General features: G+C 46.8%; 1 protein-coding gene across 1 annotated transcript in view; it reads right to left on the bottom strand.

Annotated features, from left to right (window-relative positions):
* CSMD2 (CUB and Sushi multiple domains 2) overlaps positions 1-23,751 on the bottom strand; it is a 268,238-nt gene that overhangs the window by 67,402 nt on the left and 177,085 nt on the right. Inside the window, exons 32-34 of the mRNA XM_015424095.1 lie at positions 6,535-6,720; positions 3,770-3,964; positions 804-977 (exon numbers count right to left, since the gene is read on the bottom strand). Coding sequence (XP_015279581.1) covers positions 804-977; positions 3,770-3,964; positions 6,535-6,720 — 555 coding nt within the window. The remainder of the gene's footprint in view (positions 1-803; positions 978-3,769; positions 3,965-6,534; positions 6,721-23,751) is intronic.

Here is a 23,751-nt window from a genome sequence, read left to right as displayed (position 1 = left end):
AACCTTATCTGGTACTCTGATTGGTAAGCTGTTCGGAGCACCTAATCAGATTGTATACTTCTGGATACTGGAGCAAGATAGAGCTCTTGCACCTTAGAAACAGCCTTGTTTTAGGAGTATGCACTTAAGTGCTTGTTTTGTTAATGAGAATATTTATTTATTTATTTAAAATATACATCTTTCTTCTTTCCAGCTACTAAATGCCATTATTGAGGCTAGAAAAAGAACAAGCAACAGCCAGCATCATGCTTGGACCTCCCTGAGAACTCACTCCCAGAACACTTTTGCATTATATTTTAATCAATACCTGTGTTCTTTTTAAAGTCACTTCAGGGACCAATTTTGGTTTTAATAGAAGGCAAAAATAAAATAAATGAAAATATAAAGCCCAGAGGAAGGTTAAAAAGATAGCAGAAATTCAGTAGGGGACCCTACATTATTTGTAATCCCATTTATTAAGACCTTTCAGGGCTTTCTCCAGCTGACTAGGAAACTATAGAAGTGGCAAGATGTTAACTTGTGGTTTAATAAACAAAAGGTAGCATTGGTTGGCTGAAGGACAGTGTAACGTTCAGCTGAAAACATCCAGAACCAAAATGGCCTGATAAACTAAATGTGTTCTTTACTCGCGGACACCTCCAACTTGTTAAAGCTGGCTTCTAATGGTTAGCCGACTGGAGTTTTCACTGTATAATCTACTGATCTGAGCTCCCATTGTACCGCTTGGCAGGCTGTAGAAATATGACTGACCAGGGAAGGTGGGTGTTGAACAAGTCTAGTTGATTGGCCTGCAAAATACCCACCTAGGCATCTCACTTCCAGTCCACTCCAGAGACCGTTGGCCATGCACTCCCGCACACGCGACCCCACCAACGTGTAGCCAGTATTGCATGAGAAGATGGCGGTAGCCCCATAAACCGTCAAGGTCCCAATCTTGTTTCCATTGGGTGGAACAGGCAAGTCTCCACAGGAGATGACTGTAAGAATAATGAAACCATTTTAGGAGGTTTAGCGGGTGGGGGAAGGGGGGAAGCAATTTGAGGTGAAGACCCCAAAGAAGCATTAATGGTAAGCTTGCTGCCACAGAGGAATTGTCTTAATTCAGGCCTGAGCAAGAAGCATCACACTAAGCTAAATGCAGACCACCACTACGGTCGCCAACTCTGGGTTGGGGAATTCCTGGAAATTTGGGGCGGACCCTGGGGAGGCCAGGGTTTAGAGAGTGGAGGGGCCTCAGTGGGGAATAATGCTACAGGCTCTACCTTCCAAAGCAGCCATTTTCTCCCAGGGAACTGTGTCCATGAATTCAAAGCAGGGGTGTAGTCTGAGTTATCTAAGGATGGAAGGCAGGCTGCAGACTAGGGTTGCCAACTCTGAGGTGGGGACCGGAGAACTCCCAGAACCACAAATAATCTCCAGACTAGAGAGATCAGTTCCACAGGAGAAAACTGTTGCTTTGGAGGGTAATGTCATTATACCTCACTGAGATCTCTCCCCTCCCCAAAACCCACTGTCCCCAGGCTCCACCCCCCAAATCTCCAGAGCTGGCAGTCTTATCACTGTAAACTGAAACAGCCTGCTTTTCATACAGAGTGTCCCCGAGAGTAGAAGAACTCATCCTCCATTTCATCCCATGTGTCCTGCATCTACAGATTGCTAAATGTGGTCTGGAACCTAAACATTTTTGCAGCAAAAAGCTCACTCACCCTTCTGTATGGATCAAGATGGGTAGCCGTGTTAGTCTATCTGTAGCAGTAGAAAAGAACAAGAGTCCAGTAGCACCTTAAAGACTAACAACAATTGTAGCAGGGTATAAGCTTGCGTGAGTCACTGCTCACTTCTTCAGATAACAGTTATCTGAACTCTTGATCGCTTCTACTCCTTCTGTATAGTGCCAGTGTGTGGCAGTGCGGCCACTCAGGAAGCAGGAATATATTAGCCAGGATTTAGGCCCAAACAATCAGGGAAGGAGAGATGAACCCCATTCACCATGCAAAGATCCATCCTTCAGTTACCTTTTATAAGAATGCTCAGCATTTGGTGGGCATCTTGCTATGAAACAATACTTTAACCCAGGGCTCTTTTTGTAGAAAAAGCCCAGCAGGAACTCATTAGCATAATAGACCACACCCAACAGCAGAAACTCATTCACCTATTAGGCCACACCCCTGACAGCACCACTCATTAGCATATTAGGCCGCACCCACATATTACCAGAAGTGTGGTCATCCAGCCACACCAACCTTTTGCTTCTTATTCTGTTTACCTTGTTTGTTGTCAAAACCCAGAGCTTTTTTTTGTAGCAGGAACCCTTTGCATATTAGGCCACACACCCCTAATGTAGCCAGTCCTAATGAGTTTCTGCTGTTGGGTGTGGCCTATTATGCTAATGAGTTCCTGCTGGGCGTGGCCAACTCAGGAGCCAGCCGGAACTCCGTTCCTGTGTGTTCCTGCCAAAAAATAGCCCTGCTTTAACCTTTTAACTGACATATTAGTTTTTTTTACTTGGCAGATGTGGGGGGGGGGGGTCATCAGCTTTGCCAGCCTCAGAACCCGTTTAGCGTTCCTGATCCATCTGGATCCTGAAAGGCTAAAACTTGTCCATGAACTCATCCAGTGACCCAACATGGGGAACTGAGAACAATCAGGCAAAGAAATGTTCTCATGAAAGGGAATCAGAGTTCTTTCCTCCAACACCTTTTGTAAATGCCAAATTAAAAAAATAATAAGAAGAGTTTTGGCGGGGATTACAGGAGAGCTGTCACAGTTTTTGCCCTTGTTAGCTTGGCATGTAAGTGACAGACCAAAGCCCGTGGTTTGTTTTTGAAGCAGTTCTATAGAGGCTTGAGCCAGGGTGATTTTGGCAAATACTTTCAGCAACAGTTTTGATGTTGGTGATCTCTGTGGAAGAAGGACAAAGGTAGCTGACTGATTATTCTGCCTGGGCTTCATTTGCCCTCGCATGATGGGCTAGAATCACCCATGCACTGCCTGCATCTAAAGTAGTGTTAATGATGTCAGCATCTACTCAGATCGGATTGACTGCGTAGTATTGTGATATTAACACATGCTGGGAACGCTCCGTAAGGCTGAGTTTTGGGTGGTACGTGCCCTGTGTTCTTACTCTGCCTTCCCGTCTAATTTGGGAACTTCCTAAAATCAGCTTTGGAATTGTGTCTGTACGATTTTTAGTCTTTTTTTTAAAAAACGGTCCAACACGCACAGCAAATATGCACATTTAAATGCTGTGCAAAAAAGAGTGATCAGGGAACTGCCTTGATGTGAATTCATGTGCACTTGTAACCAAAAAAGGGGGGGGGGAACCAAACCAAACTGAAATCTGTGTTTTAGTCGACTGGACAGCAATCAGAACTCTAGAAAATCTAGAATGAAAGCCTAGCAGTTGCCTAATTCAACCAGCTTCATTCTGCAAACCGGATCAGGTACATTCAGAACCCTAAAACCCAGGATAAAATTTAGAGGGAGAAAATTTCAAACCTAAACACAATACAAGTACATATGCCTAAATGCGGGGGAACGGGGGAGAGAACTTGACACCAGAGCACTGTTTTCCGCAGCAGGCCATGTGTATTTTCATGTAATGTTCAAGTAAAGTTACTCTCACACACTTGTTTCCCATATTCACCAAGTATGCAATGCCAAATGTTATAGATTTCGTTATTTCCTCTGCTTCCCAGGCACACAGACCCGGGTCACCTCCAAAGCCTCCCTTCTCTTTGCTTGACCAAGACGGCCAAGCCCAGCTTACTTCTGCAGGTTGGCATGGGCTCTCCTATGCTCCACTTCCCATTGGCCTGGCACTGGATGACACGGTGTCCCAAGTAATAGTAGCCAGGGTCGCAGATCAACATGAGCTGGGCATTGTACTGGTACTGCGTCTCGTAGATCAGTCTCCATCTGCCGTGCTCCACTGCAATGCTACTGACGTCAGGGCAGCCGACAGCTGGACACCAGTAACACCAAAACAAGGAGACCAAAAAAATAAACACATTATTTGTAAGGTCAAGGCAGATGGGGTCATGTTCTCAAAGATTTCTCAGACTTTTGAAAAAGGGCCCACTTCTAGACTTACTCTACTCTTCAGGACTCACTTGCAAAGTAACCCCATGATTCTTTCTCCCTCCCCAACATAAAATGCAAGAATCTCTCATCAACCAACACTGAACAAATATATATACATATACACATTCAGCTTTATACTAGTATAGCATTACTGAACAACTGTATTGTTCCCTGTATTGTTTGGTGTAGTGGTTAAGTGTGCGGACTCTAATCTGGGAGAACCGGGTTTGATTCCCCACTCCTCCACTTGCACCTGGCTGGATGACCTTGGGCAAGCCATAGTTCTGATAAGAGCTGTCCTTGAAAAAGAGCAGTTTCTGTCAAGAGCTCTCTCAGCCCCACCTACCTCACAGGGTGTCTGTTGTGGGGAGGGGAAGGGAAAGGAGTTTGTAAGCCGCTCTGAGACACCTTTGGGTAGTGAAGGGCGGGGTATAAATCCAATCTCCTCTTCTTCTTCTCTTCTTCTATTTTACACTATGCCGGGACAAACCCCAATTTTCTATCCACCCTCCAAGAACCTCAACTCCCCGCTCACCTAATTTTGCCCCTCCCTCCTAGAGAGAAAGTCACAACCTACTCTTGGGTCCCAACCCCAATTTGAGGGCCACTGGGGCACTCAGTGGAACTAATGGCCTACCCAAGCCACTGCTGCATCTGAGAGTAGCTAGCTAGATGGCCTTGGAGACATTCACAAACAAGGCAAAAATCTGTCATTGACTGCTGTGTAGTCCCCACTAATGAATAGATACATACTACCTCTGAACTTGAAAGCTCCAGTTGCTGGGTGAAAATTGGACTGAGTTTTCCATAGATTAGAGAAGTGGGTTAGCAGAGGACAAGACTTCCTATGGTTAGGATACATCACCCTTACCCCAGACAATTTTATTTACCATGCTTTTATCCCTTCTTCAAAGAGCTTGGGGAGATGTACAACCATTTTCTCATTTTGTCTGCATAAAAACCCTCTGTGGTAGGTAAGACCAATATAGTGTGTCTGGCCCAAAGTCAGGCACTAAATCACATCCTATCTGATTCCTGCCTGAGTGAGGATTCGAGCGCAGGCCTCTCCAGTCCTGGCCTGTCACTATTACTATCATGTCACATGGCACTCAGTACTACCTAGGCGATGTGGAAGATATACTTGGCATCTCTGGAGGAAGTATGACTCTGATGCAAGAGCAAACAGCAGGGAAGTGGATGTCTATATTAGTTCTGATAAGGGCAACACACTCCTGAACAGAGATGCCACTGAAGTTCACACTCCCTTGACGTGGAGTCCCAGCTTCAGTGGCTTGTAATGCATCAATGTGAGGTGAGCATTACAACCACTTGAATTCTTGTCTGGCTTTGGAGCTCCCAGCCTCCTGGCAAAGCCGCTGGAGGTCCGGGGGCTATTTTGCCACCCCGGAGGAAGCCGGGGCAGCAACAGCACCCATGACGTGCTGCGTCGTGATGTGGGCGGCGGGGGCAGAGCCAGCTCTGTTGGAAAAGGCCAGGTTCTGCCCCTGCCCGATGTCAGTTGCTCTGTGTGCTTGCCCACCCGCCGCCCGCCCGTTCTGTTCTTAGTGTAGGCTACGGCTGGTTGCCTATTGGGGCCAGGTAGGAATTTTTCGCTTCTACCCAGGATTGGCTGTTTGGGTGGAGGTGTTTTTGCCTACCTTGCACTGAGAGCAGTGGATTGGATGGTTGGTTGTGGTGGTCGACATCTAAATAGGCTGGTCACTTGGCAGGTTGTTGTGGGCAAGAAACCGGAACTGGTGAGCACCTTACGGCATTTTCCCCATTAGGGAACAGGGGGTCATCAGGAACTGCCTTCGGATTTTCAGGTCCAGGGTGGGGAATGGTGATCACCTCCTCTGGAAGGTTGGTCAAGGGAATGACACCTGCCTTGCATGTTCTGTGCTCGCTTAGCTGGTCCCTTGCCGCAATGTTATGTTAAATAGTTAATAAAGTGGCCCTTGTTTACTTCCAAACTGTTGTCTGTCTCGTTATTCCAACTTGGGGGGGGGGAACACGTTGCCTCTGAGTCAGAGATGATATCCTGTCTCCTCTCCTCCCATTCCCTTCACCACTCGTCAAACTGCCTGCTGCTTCAGTAATTACTGTTACTAGCAGAGAGTGAGCCAGCTGCTCCCCTCCCTGATACTTTGGACATGAAGTTCCTGGAGCATCTGGTGCAAGAAACTACATTTCCCAGAGCACACTGGACACTCTTCTTTCTTCCTCTCTCTAGGTGTTTTTGATGCCTACCTTGACATTCCACACACTGGGGGTAATCAAAAGGAAAGGTGGTCAACTTCTTAGAGATGTCTAGGTGTTCTGTGTCAGACTTTGGTCTGATCCAGAGCAGCTCTTATGTTGTTTAAATAACTCTGGGATGTTTATTTGAACAAATATGCTGAATCCTTGCCCTGCGAAGAAGCAGGACTCAAGCCGGTCTGGGCCACTTACCCACACATGGGAGAGGGCTGTTTCCGTTACTCCACTGCCCATTCGGCAAGCACTCCACACTGGAATCTTCCAGAGCTGGAAGCTGGAAGCCCTGGTTACACTGGTAAAAAGCCTTGGTGCCCACCGTGTACTCCTTTCCAAAGACAATGCCATTTTTGGGAGCTTGGGGAACTCCACAGGAGACAGCTGGGAAGGAAATAATGAAACACATCATTTGCACCTTACATAAAGTGTTCCTTTCCAGTTTCTCACTGGTTTAATCTCTTAATCAGCCCACTTCACTTCTCCAAAAACCTTCCCAGCCAACATACACAAGTATATGTCTGAGGCTCTCTCCAAATGAGATTCAAATTTCATCTACCAGCTGTGAAGAGGCAACACAAAGGCAGAGGGCATTTTGGGAATTCAGTCTTCCTAGCCCCTGGGCAGCTCTTCCCACTTCCTTGAAGTTATGACCTGGTTGCTGCCAGCTTATCACTGAGCACTAGGAGTGTGCATTCGGTAGAAACCGAGCCAAATAAATACCAAAAAAACCCTTTATCGGCAGTGTTCCCTCTAAGCTGCGGAGTCCTGTGAGCAAAAATTCTACTTTGTGAGCTACTGGCATTAAAGCTGTGAGTGAGTGATTTGGCTGCTGCATGAATTAGTTTGCTCTGGAGCCATCCTTCCTGGGCGAAGACAAAAATGTGTGAGCCGGAGGCTAAAAAACTGTGAGCTAGCTCACACTAACTCACCTTAGAGGGAACACTATTTATCGGTATTTTTCGGGTATTATATAAGCCGAGTATAGACCAGAGGTCTATATTAGGCTACTGATATAGCTGAGCCTCCCAAAAGCCACTTTTATTCAGGTGCTTTCAGCTATACCAAACCCCCTGGCCATTTAAACCTGCTGAGGAGGGGAGCCACCCATCAGCTGTTTGGTTTAAATGCCTGGCAACCATTTCAGGGCTCCCATTCTCTCCTGCTCCTGAGTGGGGGATGAGAAAGGAGCACTGAAATGGCTTCCTCCCAGGGGAAGCCAATCAGTCCAGGAGGTTGCTGGTCTGCTGATTGGCTATCCTGGGAGGAAGCGTTTAAACCTACCTCCCCTTTCCTCCCTGAGTTGCGCCACAGCAGTGGCATGCATCATGGATTAAAAGGAAGGTATTTAAAGGGACTACTACCTTCCCATCTCTTCCTGATACATGCTGCCCCTGTGGCGCGATTCAGAAAGGGAAGGTATGGTATGGAGCCAAATATAGTCAGAAATATCAATTGTTTCATGAATCCCAATATCATACCAATATTGGGATTCATGAATATTGGTATATACTGATATTTTTTAGTTTGGTACACCTGAACCCCCCCCCCCCCAAAAAAAAATACTGCTTTTTTGTGTGCACATCCTTACTGAGCACGTAGAAAGTTTGTGAACATTCTATGACCACAGAAGCTCATCTCAATAACTGAAGTCAGACCTTCAGTGGCAGCTCAGACAGCCAGACTTCTGTGACATCATAGCAAGTAACCCCATTAGAATGAGGGTTTTTCTTCTATGGGAAAATCAGGCCTCTGTTTTTACAGGGTAACAAAACGGCCCATGAGGGATGGGTCAGGAGTGTAGATGAACTGTGTACCCCAGAACACCCTCTACCCCCCTCTCTGAATCTTCTGCATGTCGCAGGCAAACCCCAACAAATCTACTTATTTGGGAAGTTTCCTCAAATGTATGAAGCTGCTGGTTAAGACTACAATTTGTGAGGGAAAGTGGACTTTACTCCAAAGCACACATAAGAAATTCCTTTCAGGGGACCCAAAAACCCAAATTTAGCAGCCATAGCAATAAAGGTGAAAACAAGATTCTTCTGTAAGGTTGAAATATGGAATGAGATCCAGATCAGTGCAGAGGACCAGGGGGCTGGAGACAGACAGTGCTATTGTAAGTAGAGTTATCCTGTGAGCTAAGACCTTCAAATAAGTGAATGGACTCAGAGCAGTATAATTCTGTTTAGGGTTGCACTTAAGGATCAGGGCTTAAGGGCAAACTGATGTAACACAACAGGCTCAAATCACAACTCAGAAGTCCAGATGACATTCATGTCAGAGAAGACAAATTTTGGGAAAGGGTAACCAGATGGGAACAAAAGAAGGTGCTAGGTAGGCTGGGAGGGATTCCCACGAGAATGGCTAGCAGGAAAATAATTCACACACCAAGAGTTTTTAGTACTTCACAGGGCTTTTGGCTTAGAAAGAAACAAAGTTGCAGCAGGATAAAAAGGATCCTGCATAAACAGACGTGGCCGACTGGCATTGAGTGACATCAGTCGCATCCTAGCTTTGCAGCAATAATTGCATGCATGTCATCTGTGCAAGTTAAGGAGCCCAGCAAATCATCCAGCAGGGCCAGGTGTCTAGACGATGAGTCGCGATGAATACCAATTTTACACAGCAGCCACAAGTGGAACAATAGGCATCTGCAACTCCTCACCCCTTCTAGCTCCAGTTCTGTAATCATTTTTAACCTTTCAGTGTTATCGCATCAAAATAACTACAAGGACCTACTGCCCAGCTTCCCCAAGCAGCCCCTCATTCTGTAAGATCACATCTCCTTCTGACCCCTTAGGGCACTGGCTAACAGTTCCTGGGGGGGGAGGTGTCATCAGCCCACGCTGTAACAGAAAGCCACTCCATGCTTATGCTGCACAGCATGTGTTACCTCTCTGGCTGTTCAGGCAACAGGCAGAAGAATGATGTGCTGTTCATGTAGCTGCAGAAGCAACACTGGTATATGTCCAGACCAAGCTAGAGGCAGCTACATGTGAATTAGGGATACTTGAACACTGGCAGGATCTTGCTCATTAGTCAAGAGCAGGGAAACAGTTTTTCACCAAGTAGTTCAACCATTCACATGCAGCTCAAGCCTGTTTGTCCCATTACTTCTCCTGTAATTCAAACAGTACAATATAGTACAATGCAATTGACACTATTTCACACATGTGCATTCTCACATGACCCAGTTATAGTCCTAGCTTCCCCCCCATCCCACAGACCTGTCATAGCTGCTTGCTTGCTGGTCGGCAGCAAACCCATCAATGAACAAATCAATTAGGTGATCAACGATTATAAATCTAAATGATTTTTTAAAAAGCCTTCCTGTTTGGTTTTCATTTAAGTCAATGTTATTGTTGAGGGTATTTTGTGCAGGCATGTTTTCACGCAGCCTTAAGGTAGTTGTAAAATCCTCCCTGTCTCATTTAATTACCTGGACTGACGATCCACAGTAGTAACATAGCAAGGTAGAAAGCTAGATATCATTCAAGACATCAGCCTAGCCAGCTTTCATCTTGTGTGGGTTCAGTTTCAGTTTCTTCCTCAGCCACTTGATCATGCCAATAAACACTGGCCTAGAATACAGACAGCTCCTACTAGAGACAGAGTTAAGTGGATATATTGTTGGGTGTAATCACCATATTGATGATGTTGACTCCGAAGTGTTGGACAATATCCTTCAACATACTTACACAGATATTTACAAGCACTGGGTGATAATACTGAAGCTTGTGAAAAACTATAAGTGTAATGCCACACCACTGAGTCAGAAAGATTTCAACGATCAAAGTGCTTTCCTCCTAATCCCTACATGATATTTCAGTGCTGTAACAAAACTGAGCTATCAACGGCATCACAGGCAGCCAAGAGATCCAGTCGGATTAATAGCAAGACTTCCCTAATCATAAATCTGCAAGCAGATACTGTCTACCATGGCAAGCAAGGCTTTTTCTGTTCCATAACCAGGACAGGAGTCAGTCTGAAAAGGGTCGATAGACGAGTCATCCAGGAAACCCTGAAGCTACTTGACAACCATCCTCTGAAACTATCTTCCTTAAGCATAGTATGTTTGAAACTGGCCTGTTATTGGTCACTATATTTTTATCCAGCAAGGGCTTTTTTAAATAGAGGACAAATGACGTCCTCCTTCAAAATCTTCAGAAAATCCCCCTCAGTAAGAGGGGATAAGCACAGATAATTCTCATTCACTTACCCTTCACCCTGCAAGATTTTATAAGCCAGGATGGTCAAGGGTCCAGAGCCGCTAACAGTAGCCTTCACAGTACCCAGGATCCTGTCAACATTGCTGAAGCTATCCATAATAAAGGACCAGATTATGCTTCAGACACCTCTATGACCTTCTCTCTTCCCATCCACGTTGGAGTGGATCCAAGAGATTTTATCACCGCTAACAGTCCGTTTCGAGGATGCTATTCTTGAAGTTGTCAAATGTCAGGTTACCTTATATAAATGAGCTGGGTGCAATTCATTTGATGCAATAGGAGTATAAAAATATTTCTTCTATGCTACTATCACCATCATCCCATGGACTTCCTGGTGTGCTCTATAGTGTGCTTTGTTGTCAGAAATGGTCTACGTTCTCCACCAGTGGTGCCCAGGTGTCTTCCATTTTCCTACTCAAGGAAAGAGGAGGGCACTGTGGAGCGACCCTGTCTATTGTCCCAAGCAGCCTAGCATTGCATGTTCCCATGAAGGCACAAAACACAGTTGCTGCTTAATGTTGTAATATCCCCCAAAGCACTCTGGAATCTGTGTCTACCAGTCTCTGAGGACAAAACAACACATTTTAATAGGCCTGTGTCTCTAACCCTCCCCTGACCCCAGATTGCTGCTCAGTACAGAAGCAAGTACTTCTTTCCTCAGTGAGTGATTATATTTTGAAATCTGCTGCCAGTGGACATAGTAACAGCCACCAGCATAGATGGCTATGGAATGAAGTTAGACAGATTCATGGAGGAGAAGGTCCAGCAGTGGCCACTAGCTGTGGTGGCCAAAGGGAATCTCCATTTTCAGAGGAAGCAAACCTCTGAATACCAGTTCTAGGAGGCAACATTGGGAAATGTTTGTTGGCCCTCCAGGGCAACTGGTTGTGCAGTGTGTGAAACAGAGCCCTGGAACAGATGTATCTTTGGTCTGATCCAGCAGGGCTCTTCTTATGTTCATAGTCTAGGATACAAGCGTTTTCATGTGTAGGGTTCACAACAGCTTGGCATAGGAAGCACTGAGTATAACTTGCTAAACTGGCCTCCACGTGGATGATGAAATCCCCAAAAATTGATCTGGGGATGTCCCATACCAGGACAGAGACCACATCCACCAGCGCAGACAGGGTAGCTAGTGGTAAACCAAGTGGAAACTATACCAGCCAGATATCTAACTTGCCCTTGGAATCCAATGTAACAAGCACACAATCAAGGCTGGAAATTGTCTGCAGAAATTATGTCCACTTTCATTTTTATGTAATTGGTTATTTGCTCCATAACCATGATATTCCACATTTTAATTAACCATATTTTGACATCTGGCATGCTGGCTTGTGCCTATCTTTGTGAAGTCACCTCCAGTTGGAGAAGTTCCATTAATCCTGTGTCAATACCAAGCTTAGTGAGTCTGAATGCTGGCCTGCCCAGACCAGCTGTAGTTCATTGCAAAGTTCATTACGGCACTGCAGAAGGCCAACCAACTTCAATCCACCTCGCTGGTAGTACAGATGGTCAGGCAAAAAAAAAAAAAAAACTGGACTCAGTTACAAGCTGTTGGATACAGCAAATGGTACCACACAAAAGGAAAGGGCGCCTCTCATGCTCTTCTGCATAAACGCAACATTCCAGCTTGCAGAATTTGGCATTCCCCAACAAAATATGGCATAATCAAGTTGTTATTTACAGGGCTCAACACGGTGCAACGAAACTTGGTTTCGTAATATATTCTCCATCTGCTCTACAGTACCCAGTTGGGATTGTTGCTTTCCAGGAGTGATGGAAGAGAGGATGAAAACACATGCTCTCTTTGTGGAAAAAGCTGAGTCAATATTTGCCTTTCAAAGAAATTCATCCAGAGTTTACAGTCTTCAGCAGGGAGAAAGCTACTGGGGTAGTGACATTTATTAATTGATGCACGCATGAAGGAATAGCCAGAATAGTCAACATGGTGTTTACAAACTGCAAAAGAGAAGGAAGTTGCCATTGTTCAACATGACAACGGCAGAAGCAGGAAGGACTTGATTCTGCACTTCCTGATCCTTACAGATTCTTCAGCAAGCATGCATGACTGGAAGTATCAAGGCTAAATTTTTCATTGCCAGCCCTCTCCACCACTGGCTTCCTCCTCAAGGGTACATGTTTGAAAGGAGGGAGGGCTAACGAGACAGGGAGAGTTGGCAGGGAATCCCATGGACTTGATGCGAAGAAGGCCTGAGTGGAAATGAGTCAATTTAAACCCAATCTGACCAGAGTTTAGATGAGTTTGCCAATCAAAATAAAACTGGAGGTGGCCCTGACTCGGATAGCCCAGGCAAGCCCGATCTCATCAGATCTCCTAAGCTAAGCAAGACTCTGGCAAGTACTTGGTGTCAGGGTTCCCAATCAAACACGCTCAACACCAGATCTTCAGAGGATTCAGTTTATTGAGAAAGTACTTGAGACACCATGAAGTGTTAGGAATGGCAGGAGAGGCGTGGGCGTTTGGGATATACCCCCTTCAAAAGGGACCCCCTGATACTACAAAGCCAATAAGCAGGCACTATTAAGCATGGGCTAACACCCAGCTGTTAGGCTCCCAGCGGGAAGCTCAGGGAAGAAGCGCCTCTAGCTTCAAGGACACCTGCAAGATAAGCGCAAGCGTATGGAAAGGAGTGGGGGAGGCGAGCGAGCACATCCCTTTAACTGAACATTCCAACCCATGGCAGCATTAGCTGATACTTGGACGGGAGACCTCCTTGGAATACCAGCAGTTGGGAGGCAGGGGCAGGCTTTAGTCAGCCACCTCTCTAAATATCCTCCACGCGCCCTCAGTAGGGGTCAGTCACCAGAGGTCACCATGACTTCCAGGTGCACACACACACACACGCACACACACACAGTCACCAGAGGTCGCCAAGACTTCCAGATACACACATACTCACACACATGAAACATACAAAAAAAATATATTAAAAAAAGTGGAGGTGGAAAGCGCCATCAAGTCACAGCTGATTTACGGTGACTTCATAGGTTGATTGATTGATCGATTGGATTCCTATCCTGCCCTCCCAGCCGAAGCCAGCTCAGGGTGGCTTACATAAAACACTTAAAATTTTTACAATACATATAAAAAAGATTAGGAACAATATATAACAATTAAACAGTGCTAAAACCATAAAACCACTTTCTCAACGATGAACTAAATCATCTAAACCACGCACTTTATGCAAATGGCTACTCCAAGAATGAAATCAGAAGAGCAATTAAACCAAAGGTAAAACAAACAACTGAAGAAAAACTGTCTCCCACAGGAAAAGTGTTTTTGCTATATATCAAAGGAATCACTGATCAGATGGGAAAATTTATGAAAAAAACACAACCTACAAACAGTATTCAGACCCACCAGAAAAATACAACAGATGCTACGATCGGCAAAAGACAGAAGAGACCCCCTCACTTCTGCAGGAGTATACAACATACCATGCAGTTCTGGACAGGTTTATATCGGGACCACACAGCATAGCATTCAGACAAGAATAAAAGAACATGAAAGACACTGCAGACTTGGCCAACCCGAAAAATCAGCAGTGGCTGAACATAGCCTAACCCAAACAGGATACAGTATTTTGTTCCAAGAAACTGAAAGGCTGGACAACACATCCAATTGCCATGTCAGATTACACAGGGAAGCCACTGAAATTCATAAACATAAACGCAATTTCTACAGGAAAGACGAGAGTTTAAAAATAAATAGGGCATGGTTTCCTGTCCTGAAAAACACAAAAGGCTCTGCATCTGACAATAGCACTACAGATAAGATTAGAATTTCAACAGCCAATCCACATGCAAAAGAACCTCCTCAGGAAACAGGAAACCTTCTCAGGAAAGCTCCTCCATTAGCATGTTTCACAGCCTGGGGAACTCCTACATGATAATGACTCAGTCCTACCCCACCTTCCTGAGTAGATATAAATTACCTGCCTACCATTTTTCTTCTCACCTTGACACAGAGAGTACTCCATCTTTCTGTGTTATACCTCTGAGGATGCCAGTCACAGCTACTGGTGAAATGTCAGGTCTTACAATGCCAAGACCATGGCAAGACAACCCAGAAAACCTTCAACAGCTAATATAATAAAGTGCTAGTATCAATTTCACAATTTCACAGCGGTAGTTGTTACGCAGTTTGTAGTCAGCCCTCTAGTCTTCTTAGGTCATCTTAGGTGGCCGGCTCCGGCTATATTTAAAGATCCCGGGGGGAAGAGGGCTCTCCCACCCTAGCTGTCAGTTGTTAGTGGTGGTGGCGGCTCCAAAAGCCTGGTGGAAGAGCTCCATTTTACAGACTCTGCGGAACTGCAAAAGGTCCCGCAGGCTCCTGATCTCTTCTGGGAGCTCATTCCACCAGAGTGGAGCCACTACCGAGAAAGCCCTGGCCCTGGTTGTTATTAGCCTGGCCTCCTTAAGACTTGGAAGGGCCTGATCGCAGTGCCCTCTGAGGTATATGTGGGGAAAGGCGGTCCCTCAGGTATATAGGTCCCTGGCAATAAAGGGCTTTAAAAGTAAGAACCAGCACCTTGACACGAATCCGGTATGCTATAGGTAGCGAGTGCTCCCTATATCCAGCCTTTAGCACAGGCTGGATGTGCTCCCAAATAGGGAGTCCCATCGATAGCCTGGCCACGGCATTTTGCACCAGCTGCAGCTTCCGGATTTGAGACAAGAGCAGCCCCATGTAGAGGGCATTACAGAAATCCAATCTCGAGGTGACCATCGCATTGATCACTGTTGCCAAATCGTTGCGTTCGAGAAAGGGAACCAACTGCCTGATCAGCTGAAGATGGTAAAAGGCCAATCTGGCAGTGGCTGCTACCTGGGCCTCCATTGTTAGGGAGGCATCTAGGAGCACTTCCAGACTCCTAACCTCCGGTGCTGGCACCAATGGTGCTCCATTGAAGGTCGGGAGCAGGATCCCTAATCTCGGACCGGCCCGATTGAGGCACAGGACTTCCGTCTTCGTCGGATTCAATTTCAGCTGGCTCAGTCTAAGCCAACGAGCCATGGCCTGTAATGCCCAGTCCAGATCTTCTGGTTTGGACTGACCACCCAACAACAGATAGAGCTGGGTGTCATCCGCATACTGGTGACATCCCAGTCCATGCCTCTGGGCAATGTGGGCAAGACAGCGCATATAGATGTTAAAGAGCATCGGGGACAGCACTGCCCCTTGAGGCACACCACATTCCAGTGGGTGCCTTTGGGACAGCTGATCCTCCAGCACCACTCTTTGTCCCCGACCTTGGAGGAAGGAAGTGACCCACTGTAAGGCCAGTCCCTGGACTCCAGTGTCGGTGAGGCGGTTCTTCAAGGCAAGAGATGAACAAAGGGGGTTTCCATTGCCTGCCTCTGAATAGCAACCCTGGACTTCCTTGGTGGTCTCCCATCCAAGTACTAACTTGGGTCGTCTCTGCTTAGCTCCTGAAATCTGATAAGATTGTGCTAGCCTTGGCCATCCAGATCAGGGCTAAATGAAACCTAAGGGAGCAGAAATGAAATGTAAACAAGTCGAAATGAAACTTAAGGGAGCTGAATCTGTACTCTCCTAGTCTTCTTCTATAGCTTTTGAATCTTTCTTTTCCGTCTTCCACTTCAAATGAGGGTTTGGAATTTGAGAGGGGGGTGGCACTGGATACCTTGATTTCTATCCATTTCACACAGCTGACAACTGCACACACACATTAGTTCCTACTGGATGGGGTGTTTACATACGTATGCAGGCACCACAATCTCAAACTTATTTCTTGCTTTGCTACTGGGAACAGTAAGAGGCACAATGCTGCAGGGAGAAGTTATAAACAAAACACATGTTGGAGTTTATAAAGTCAAACAAAAAAATATGTCTTTTGCTGCCAGCAGTAGGTGTTGTGAGGATTGCAGCTAAGGGCTGGCTTTTATACGTACATAGTTATCATTTGACGTCAAGTTTTGACCTACATGTGTGGATAAGCCATCACCAATCTAACACCACAGAGAGAATTTTCACAAAGTTTAACATGCTGCTTTTCAATGGATGGAGGCCACAAATTCAGCTGTGAGTCATCAGGTCTTAGTCAAACAGAGCTACCAGGCAGGTAGGTGATAGGCAGACAAAAATCCAGGGGCTAATGAAACTGGGCAAGGCACTCTTTTCAATCTACTGAGATGACTTCAACTCGTATTCTTAATGATGTTCCTGGTCCAAAATCCAAGGTTCTGTTTTTCGTATTTTCTCTCTTCTGGGACTTTCCTCCACCTTTGACTTACTCACTCCTCCCTCCCTCTTGACTTTTCATTGATTTCATCATATATTCTTCACTGTGCCTTTCAAAGTTCTTCCAGTGCTTCCATTTCTTTATCTTTCCCCCCTGCTGTAGGAGCTTCTAAGGGATCAGCATTACACCCTTTCCTTTCATAGAATCATAGAGCTGGAAGGGACCTCCAGGGTCATCTAGTCCAAACCCTGCACAATGCAGGAAATTCACAAATACCTCCCCCCCACACACACCCAGTGACCTCTGCTCTATGCGCAAGGGGGGGGGGACCCTTCAGGATTCCTGGCCAAATTGGCCAGGAGAAAATTGCTTCCTGACCCCAAAGTGGAGATCACCATTTCCCGGCATGTATAAGAAAAGACCACAAGAAAAACAGGTTGTTTACCTGTAACTGATGATCTTTGAGTGGTCATCTATGAATTCTCACCTCTGGGATATAGTGCGCCTGCACCAACCCCGATCAGTAAACTTGAAAGCTAAAAGGGATTTTTGTCATGGTTAAGGATAGGGCAGGTGGGTGGAAGGGCATGCCCGCTAGCAAGTTTTGTCAATCCTCCTACCACTCCAGGGAGATCAGGATGTGAGGTGGAGTGAGGAAGTACTGAGACTGCAACTGATGCTGTGGGTTGAACTGTCTTAGGAACCACAATTGCAGAGGCCTCATATGGAGTCTGACAGCCATCATACCCAAGAAGCGCTGAAGCTGTAGGGTGGATGCCTCGCCTTGTAGATGGATTTGCTGAATGAGACAGAAGATGTCTTCTGCCCGTTTGGGGGGAAGGAAAGCTTTGCAAACCAGAGTGTGGGTTTTGGACTTCAATGCTGGGACTGAGTGTTTGAGTATCAGTCGATCAATGTTGGTAGGAGTCAGTGTCCGAGACAGCACGGCAGTAGACGCCAAAGCCGGGGTCAACATCGAGGCATGACCAGAAGTTTCCTGGGATGACACCACAGGCGGAGACAGTGCTGTTTCCAGGAGAGCAGTGTGTAATCTGGCAGCTCTGTTCTTTCTCATTTGCCTTGAGAACTTGAGTGTATGCAGCAATCAACTCGGTGAGTTTCCCCAAGGCACAAGAGGCAGAGGGAGTGTCTGTCAGGGTTTTTGATTTTGCTGTCGCACTTCAAGCACTGCTTGAAGAAGCCCCACCTTTTGGCCATAAGCTAGTAGACAAAGAGAGGACTGTAAGGGAAGGGTGACCCACAAGGGCCAAGCCCTTCGATGAAAACTGTAACACTAATTTACAGTCTGTTCCACAGGTTGTAGTGGACAAGGTGGAAGAAAAAAGGGCCAAATAGGCCAGAAGAAGTTACTGACCATAGCAAAAGATCCTAACAGCGTGGTGGTCAGAAGAAAACTGTCATGATTGTCATGCCCCTCCCTGTAGTCATGCGCAGTGGAGCCCCCTGCACATGAATCAGGAGCGGGCGTGAAAATCCCTTTTATCTTTCAGGTTTACTGATCGGGGTTGGCACAGGCACACTATATCCCAGGGGTGTGATGCACAGGGACTACAAAGAAGATCTAAGCAGTGATGCAACCTTTTCTGCCCTCCCTCTCACAATCTAAGTTCACAGAATCAGCATTGCTGTCAGATGACCATCTAGCCTCTGTTTGAAAACCTCCAAAAGAGAGCCTAATACCTCCCAAGAAAGCCTGTTCCAATAAAGTCGCTCTGTCAGGAAGTTCTTCCTAATGTTTGGCTGAAAACTCTTTTGATTTAATTTCAACCCAATGGTTCTGGTCCCACCTTCTGGGACAAAAGAAAATAACTCCGCACCAGCCCTTCAAGTACTTGAAGATGGTTATCATATAATTTCTATTCTAGTCTGATCTCATCAGATCTTGGGAATTAAGCAGGGTCAGCCCTGGTTAGTACCTGGAAGGGGGACCCCTAAGGAAGTCCAGGATTGTTACATAAAGGCAAGCAATGGAAAACCACCTCTGTTCACCTCTTGCATTGAAAACCTGATGGGACTGCCATAAGTTGGCTGTGACTTGACAGCACTTTCCTTCCTTCCTTTCTGCTCTTGGTATTCTCCTCTTTGATCCCACTGCCTGTTCATTTGGTTTTCAATACTGCCTTTATGATCTACAGCTATATTGCTCTTTTGCCCCAAGCCCCACTGCTTGCTCTGCTCTCCCTTTCTCTTATTGGATGAATGTCCATTTCCTTAAAATTATCCATGCAAAATGCATTTTCCCCTTGCTTCTCAGCCTTTTTAACATCATTTCCCTTTCTTCTTGATAATGTCACTCTTTATTCTTCTTCTCAAGTTCAGAGCATTGGAATCCATTTCGATTTTTAGAATCTTTTTACTGACTTTTTACATTTCAAGTTCATTCCCTTTTGCTTGTTGTTGAGATTGCATTGCTCCTTCATCCCACTTCCTTTATTTTAAGTTTCTTGGGCTTTCTGTTGTTCCCTCTGAATAAACAGCTGGCGCCATGCAATAGTTAGAGAGTTGGACTGGTGGCAAAAGTGCCATCAAGTTGCAGTCAATTTACGGTGATCCCATAAGGGTTTTAAAGACAATAGATGAACAGAGGTTGTACGCCTTTGCATAGTGACCCTGGACTTCTCCGGTGGTCTCTCATTCAAGTACTAACCAGGGCTGACCCTCCTTAGCTTCTGAAATCTGACAAAATCAGGGCTATCCTGGGTCATACAGATGAGTAAGTACTGGTCAAGGACCAAGGAGGTTTGAGTTCCTATCCCCACATAACCATGAAATTTACTGGGTGACCTTGGGCCAAGTTATTCTCCGTCTCAGCCAAACCTATCTCACAGCTGTTGTGAGGATAAGGCAGAGGAGGTAAGAGCTATGTATATCATCCAGAACTCCTTGGAAGAAGGGATAAAAATGTGACATATACTCGGTCTTCTTTTTGTTACCCTTGGGCCCTTTACTTTTACGGTATCAATCATGTAACTAAACCAAAGGTTACCCATTTTGTTCCCTGGGGCTCACACATCTAAGGGGTCAAGGGAACATCAATGGAGTCTTTCCCCAAATTATACTCCTACAAAAACTTTGTGAAACCAGGCAGTAGCTGGGGTACAACCACTCAGTGAGCTTCATTGGCAAGCAGGGACAAGACCCGGGGTCTCCTTCAATAGTCTAGCACACTCCATTGGCAGTCACACTATCAGCTTGCACATCTAGGCTTCACATATCCTGCAAATGGGACCACAACATTTGCAAACCGGTTGCCTTCTAAGGACATTTGTTTGCAGTCACAATTCTGCTGCTTTCACACTGGAAGCTGCCATTTCCTAGCAATAATATAAATAATAATAAATAATATAAAGCTGCCATTTCCTAGCAATAAATAATATTGCAGTGCATAACAGCACAATCCTTCAGTATTGGCATCTTGCAATAAAAGAGATGTACACTTTCCAGGGGTCATTTCGTAGAAAAAGAGCTGCAGGAGCGCCTTAGCATATGGTATGCTAATGAGCTACTAGGCTATTAGCATATGCCACGCCCCCTGATGTCACTGGAAGTGATGTCAGAAGGGGAAGGCATCTTCAAAAGCCTCCCCTTCCCTTCCCCAGCTGGCCTGGGGGGGGGACGAGAACAGAAGGGGTTTAAAGTTTAAACCCCTTCTCACTAGAGTTGGGCCTCAGAAGGAGGAAAGAGGGAAGGAAAGAGAGAGAGTAGAGAGAAGGAAGGAAAGATGGAAAGAGAGAAGGAAAGAAGGAAGAAAAGAAGGAAGGAAAGAGGGGATAAAAAGAGAGAAGGAAAGAGGGAAAGAAAGAGAAGGAAAGAAGAAGGAAAAAAGAGAGAGAAGATAAGAAGGAGGGAAAGGAGGAAAAAAGAGAAGAGAAGGTGGGAAAGAAAGAAACAGAGAAGGGAAGAAGGAGGAAAAGAGGAGAAGGAGAGAAGGAAAGGAGGGAATGAAAGAAGAGAGAAGGAAAGGAGGAAAAGAGAGGAAGGAAAGAAGGAAGAGAAGGGAAAAAGAGAAATAAAAGGAAGGACATAAAAGGAAAGGAGGAAAAGATGGCAAAGAGATGGAGGGAGGGAGGGAGGCTCTCCCCCCCATCAAGCCCCCGCCAACCCCACCCCCACGGATCCAGCTGCGGGGCTCTCCAGGCCTCCCCTCAGCCGCAGCACTTCTGTGCGGGTCCAGGAGACCCGGTGGCGGGGCTCTCCGGGCCTCCCTCCGGCCACAGCGCTTCCGTGCGGGCCCAGGGGACCCCCCTCCAGGGCTCTCCTCGCCTCCCCCCGGCCGCAGCGCTTCCGCGGGGAACCCAACAGTGGGGCTCTCCAGGCCTCCCCCCGGCTGCAGCGCTTCCACGCGGGCCCAGGGAACCTGGCGGCAGGGCTCTCCAGGCTTCCCCCCAGCCACAGCGCTTCTGTGCGGGCCTGGGGAAGCTGGATGCGGGACTCTTTGGGCCTCCCCGGGCAGCAGCGCTTTGGCACGGGGAGCTGGGGACGGGGCTTGCCGCAGCACCACCATTTGTGCCAGCTCCTGGGCTGCCAGAGCAGTGCTCCAGCACACTCTGGCCCCAAAAGACCCCTGACACTTACTGAAACCATTTCAAACCCACCAACTATATTCTAAATGGAGAAAAGAAGATCCAGAAAAAATGTAGAGAGGTTTCAGCAGATGGCAGCACCCCCCCCCCCCAACAAAAAAGATCACTGGCAGCAGCATCAACAGTTCTGACGAAAATGCCAAAAATGCTAATTTCCTCTCTCAGGTTCCTTTCCTCTGTTATCTGGCTACTGGCGTGCTCCCTGCAGCTGTAAGAGAGAGGCTGCCGGAACTTCCCTCACCCTGAAAAGTCACAAGCATCACTGCCTGGTATTTAAACATCCTTTTTATAGCTGCTAAGGAGTTAGTGTTATTCAATGGAATGTGCTCTTTTGGGGCGGCCATCTCTTCAGGGATAGCAGAATGGTAATTGCTGTGCATTATCACTCGGCTGCCCTAGGTTCCAGCAGCGTTAAAAAAACCAAAAAACCAGCCAGCATTTCAGTAGACACTGGTTATTAATTCCTGCTTTTGCAGGTAGAGAGATGTGCTTGCACTAGTGGGCTTAATGCATTGCTCCCAGCGGGATTTGAGAGTTACAGTTGCCACGACAACCTCAGGCTACTGCTGATAGAGTTGGACCACCTGATTCGGCTGCTCCAGTCAAAGAACTGCTTTTATCACACTTTGGTTAGATTCCTGTCTCTCAGTGAGAAGGAGAAACTATTAGAAACATTTATGCAGCAGCCATGTCCTACTTAGATTCTTGGCAGGCGTTCCATTATCCCCCCTCCCCCCAAAGGATGAAAGTTCTGATGTTCAGGAGGCAAGAGAAGGATAAGGTACAGAAATTCATTTCTGGCAAGAGATTGTGCTGATTGTATTGAAACTCTCCGAAGCAGCCCTTGGAATTCCACGGAAACAGTTTCACAGTCACATTTTAATTCCATGCAGGGGTAATCCAGTGGTAAACTAAGAATGTTTGGACTCCACTCAACTTTCTAACATATTTGCCTTTTGCAGCCCCACAACCCAAATTTATTTATTTATTTTTATTTATTTAGGCATTTTTACCCCGCCCTCCCCGCAAGCGGGCTCAGGGCGGCTTACAAGGGGCAAGAGCCCATACATAAAATCCAATAAAACAATAAAATCATAGTAATAACAATACTAAGAACAATAAAGTGCTTTCAGTGATAAGATGGTTATGATGGCATCTTTGGGGTACCGCCGTCCAGTAGATCATTCGTGCCAATCCCTCATTGTCAATGCCACATCATTTTTGGCTGGGTTTCCAAGGGCCATTCCCGATCTCGATGTATAGCCACCATTGTTGTTGGTGGCAGCGGCGGCCCCTATGCGAAAGCCTGGCGGAAGAGCTCCATCTTGCAGGCCCTGCGGAACTGCATAAGGTCCCACAGGGCTCTGATCTCCTCCGGGAGCTCATTCCATAAGGTAGGGGCCACCACTGAGAAGGATCTCGCTTTTGTCGCAGCAAGCTTTACCTCCTGGGGACCTGGGATCACCAAACGGTTTTGGGTCCCTGACCAAAGTGCTCTTGGTGGTATATGTGGAGAAAGACGGTCCCTCAGATAGGTCGGACCCTGGCCATATAGGGCTTTAAAGTTAAGTACCAGCACTTTGAAGCGGATTCGGTATGCCATTGGCAGCCAGTGCAGCGCCTTCAGCCCAGGCCGGATGTGCTCCCACTTGGGGAGACCCATCAACAGCCTGGCCACCGCATTCTGCACTAGCTGCAGCTTCCGGATCTGCAACAAAGGCAGCCCCATGTAGAGAGCGTTACAGTAGTCTAATCTTGAGGTGACCGTCGCATGGATCACTGTAGCCAGGTCATCGCGGTCGAGGAAGGGGGCCAACTGCCGAACCTGCCTCAGATGGTAAAAAGCAGATCTGGCAGTGGCTGCTACCTGGGCCTCCATAGTTAAGGAGGAATCCAGGAGCACTCCCAAACTCCTAACCTCCAACGCTGGCACCAAAGGCACCCCATCGAAGGTCGGGAGAGGGAGCCCCAACCCCGAGCCGTTCCGACTCAGGCCCAGGACCTCCGTCTTCGCTGGGTTTAATTTCAGCCAGCTCAGCCTGAGCCACCCAGCCACGGCTTGTAATCCCCGGTTCAGATCTTCTAAGTCGGAGCCCGACCGGCCACCTAATATCAGATAGAGCTGGGTGTCATCTGCATACTGATGGCAACCCAGCCTATATCTCCTGGCAATCTGGGCGAGGGGACGCATGTAGATGTTAAAAGGCACTGCCCCCTGAGGCACACCACATTCAAGTGGGTGCCTCCGGGACTGCTGTTCCCCTATCGCCACCCTCTGTCCCCGACCTTGGAGAAAAGAGGCAAGCCATTGAAGAGCGAGCCCCTGTATCCCCACGTCGGCGAGGCGGTGGG

This window comes from Gekko japonicus, unplaced genomic scaffold, assembly GCF_001447785.1.
Source record: "Gekko japonicus isolate JY-2015 unplaced genomic scaffold, Gekko_japonicus_V1.1 scaffold877, whole genome shotgun sequence".
Lineage (NCBI taxonomy): Eukaryota > Metazoa > Chordata > Lepidosauria > Squamata > Gekkonidae > Gekko > Gekko japonicus.
Note: the sequence above shows the minus strand (reverse complement) of the source record. Positions and strands in the feature narration are given on the sequence as shown.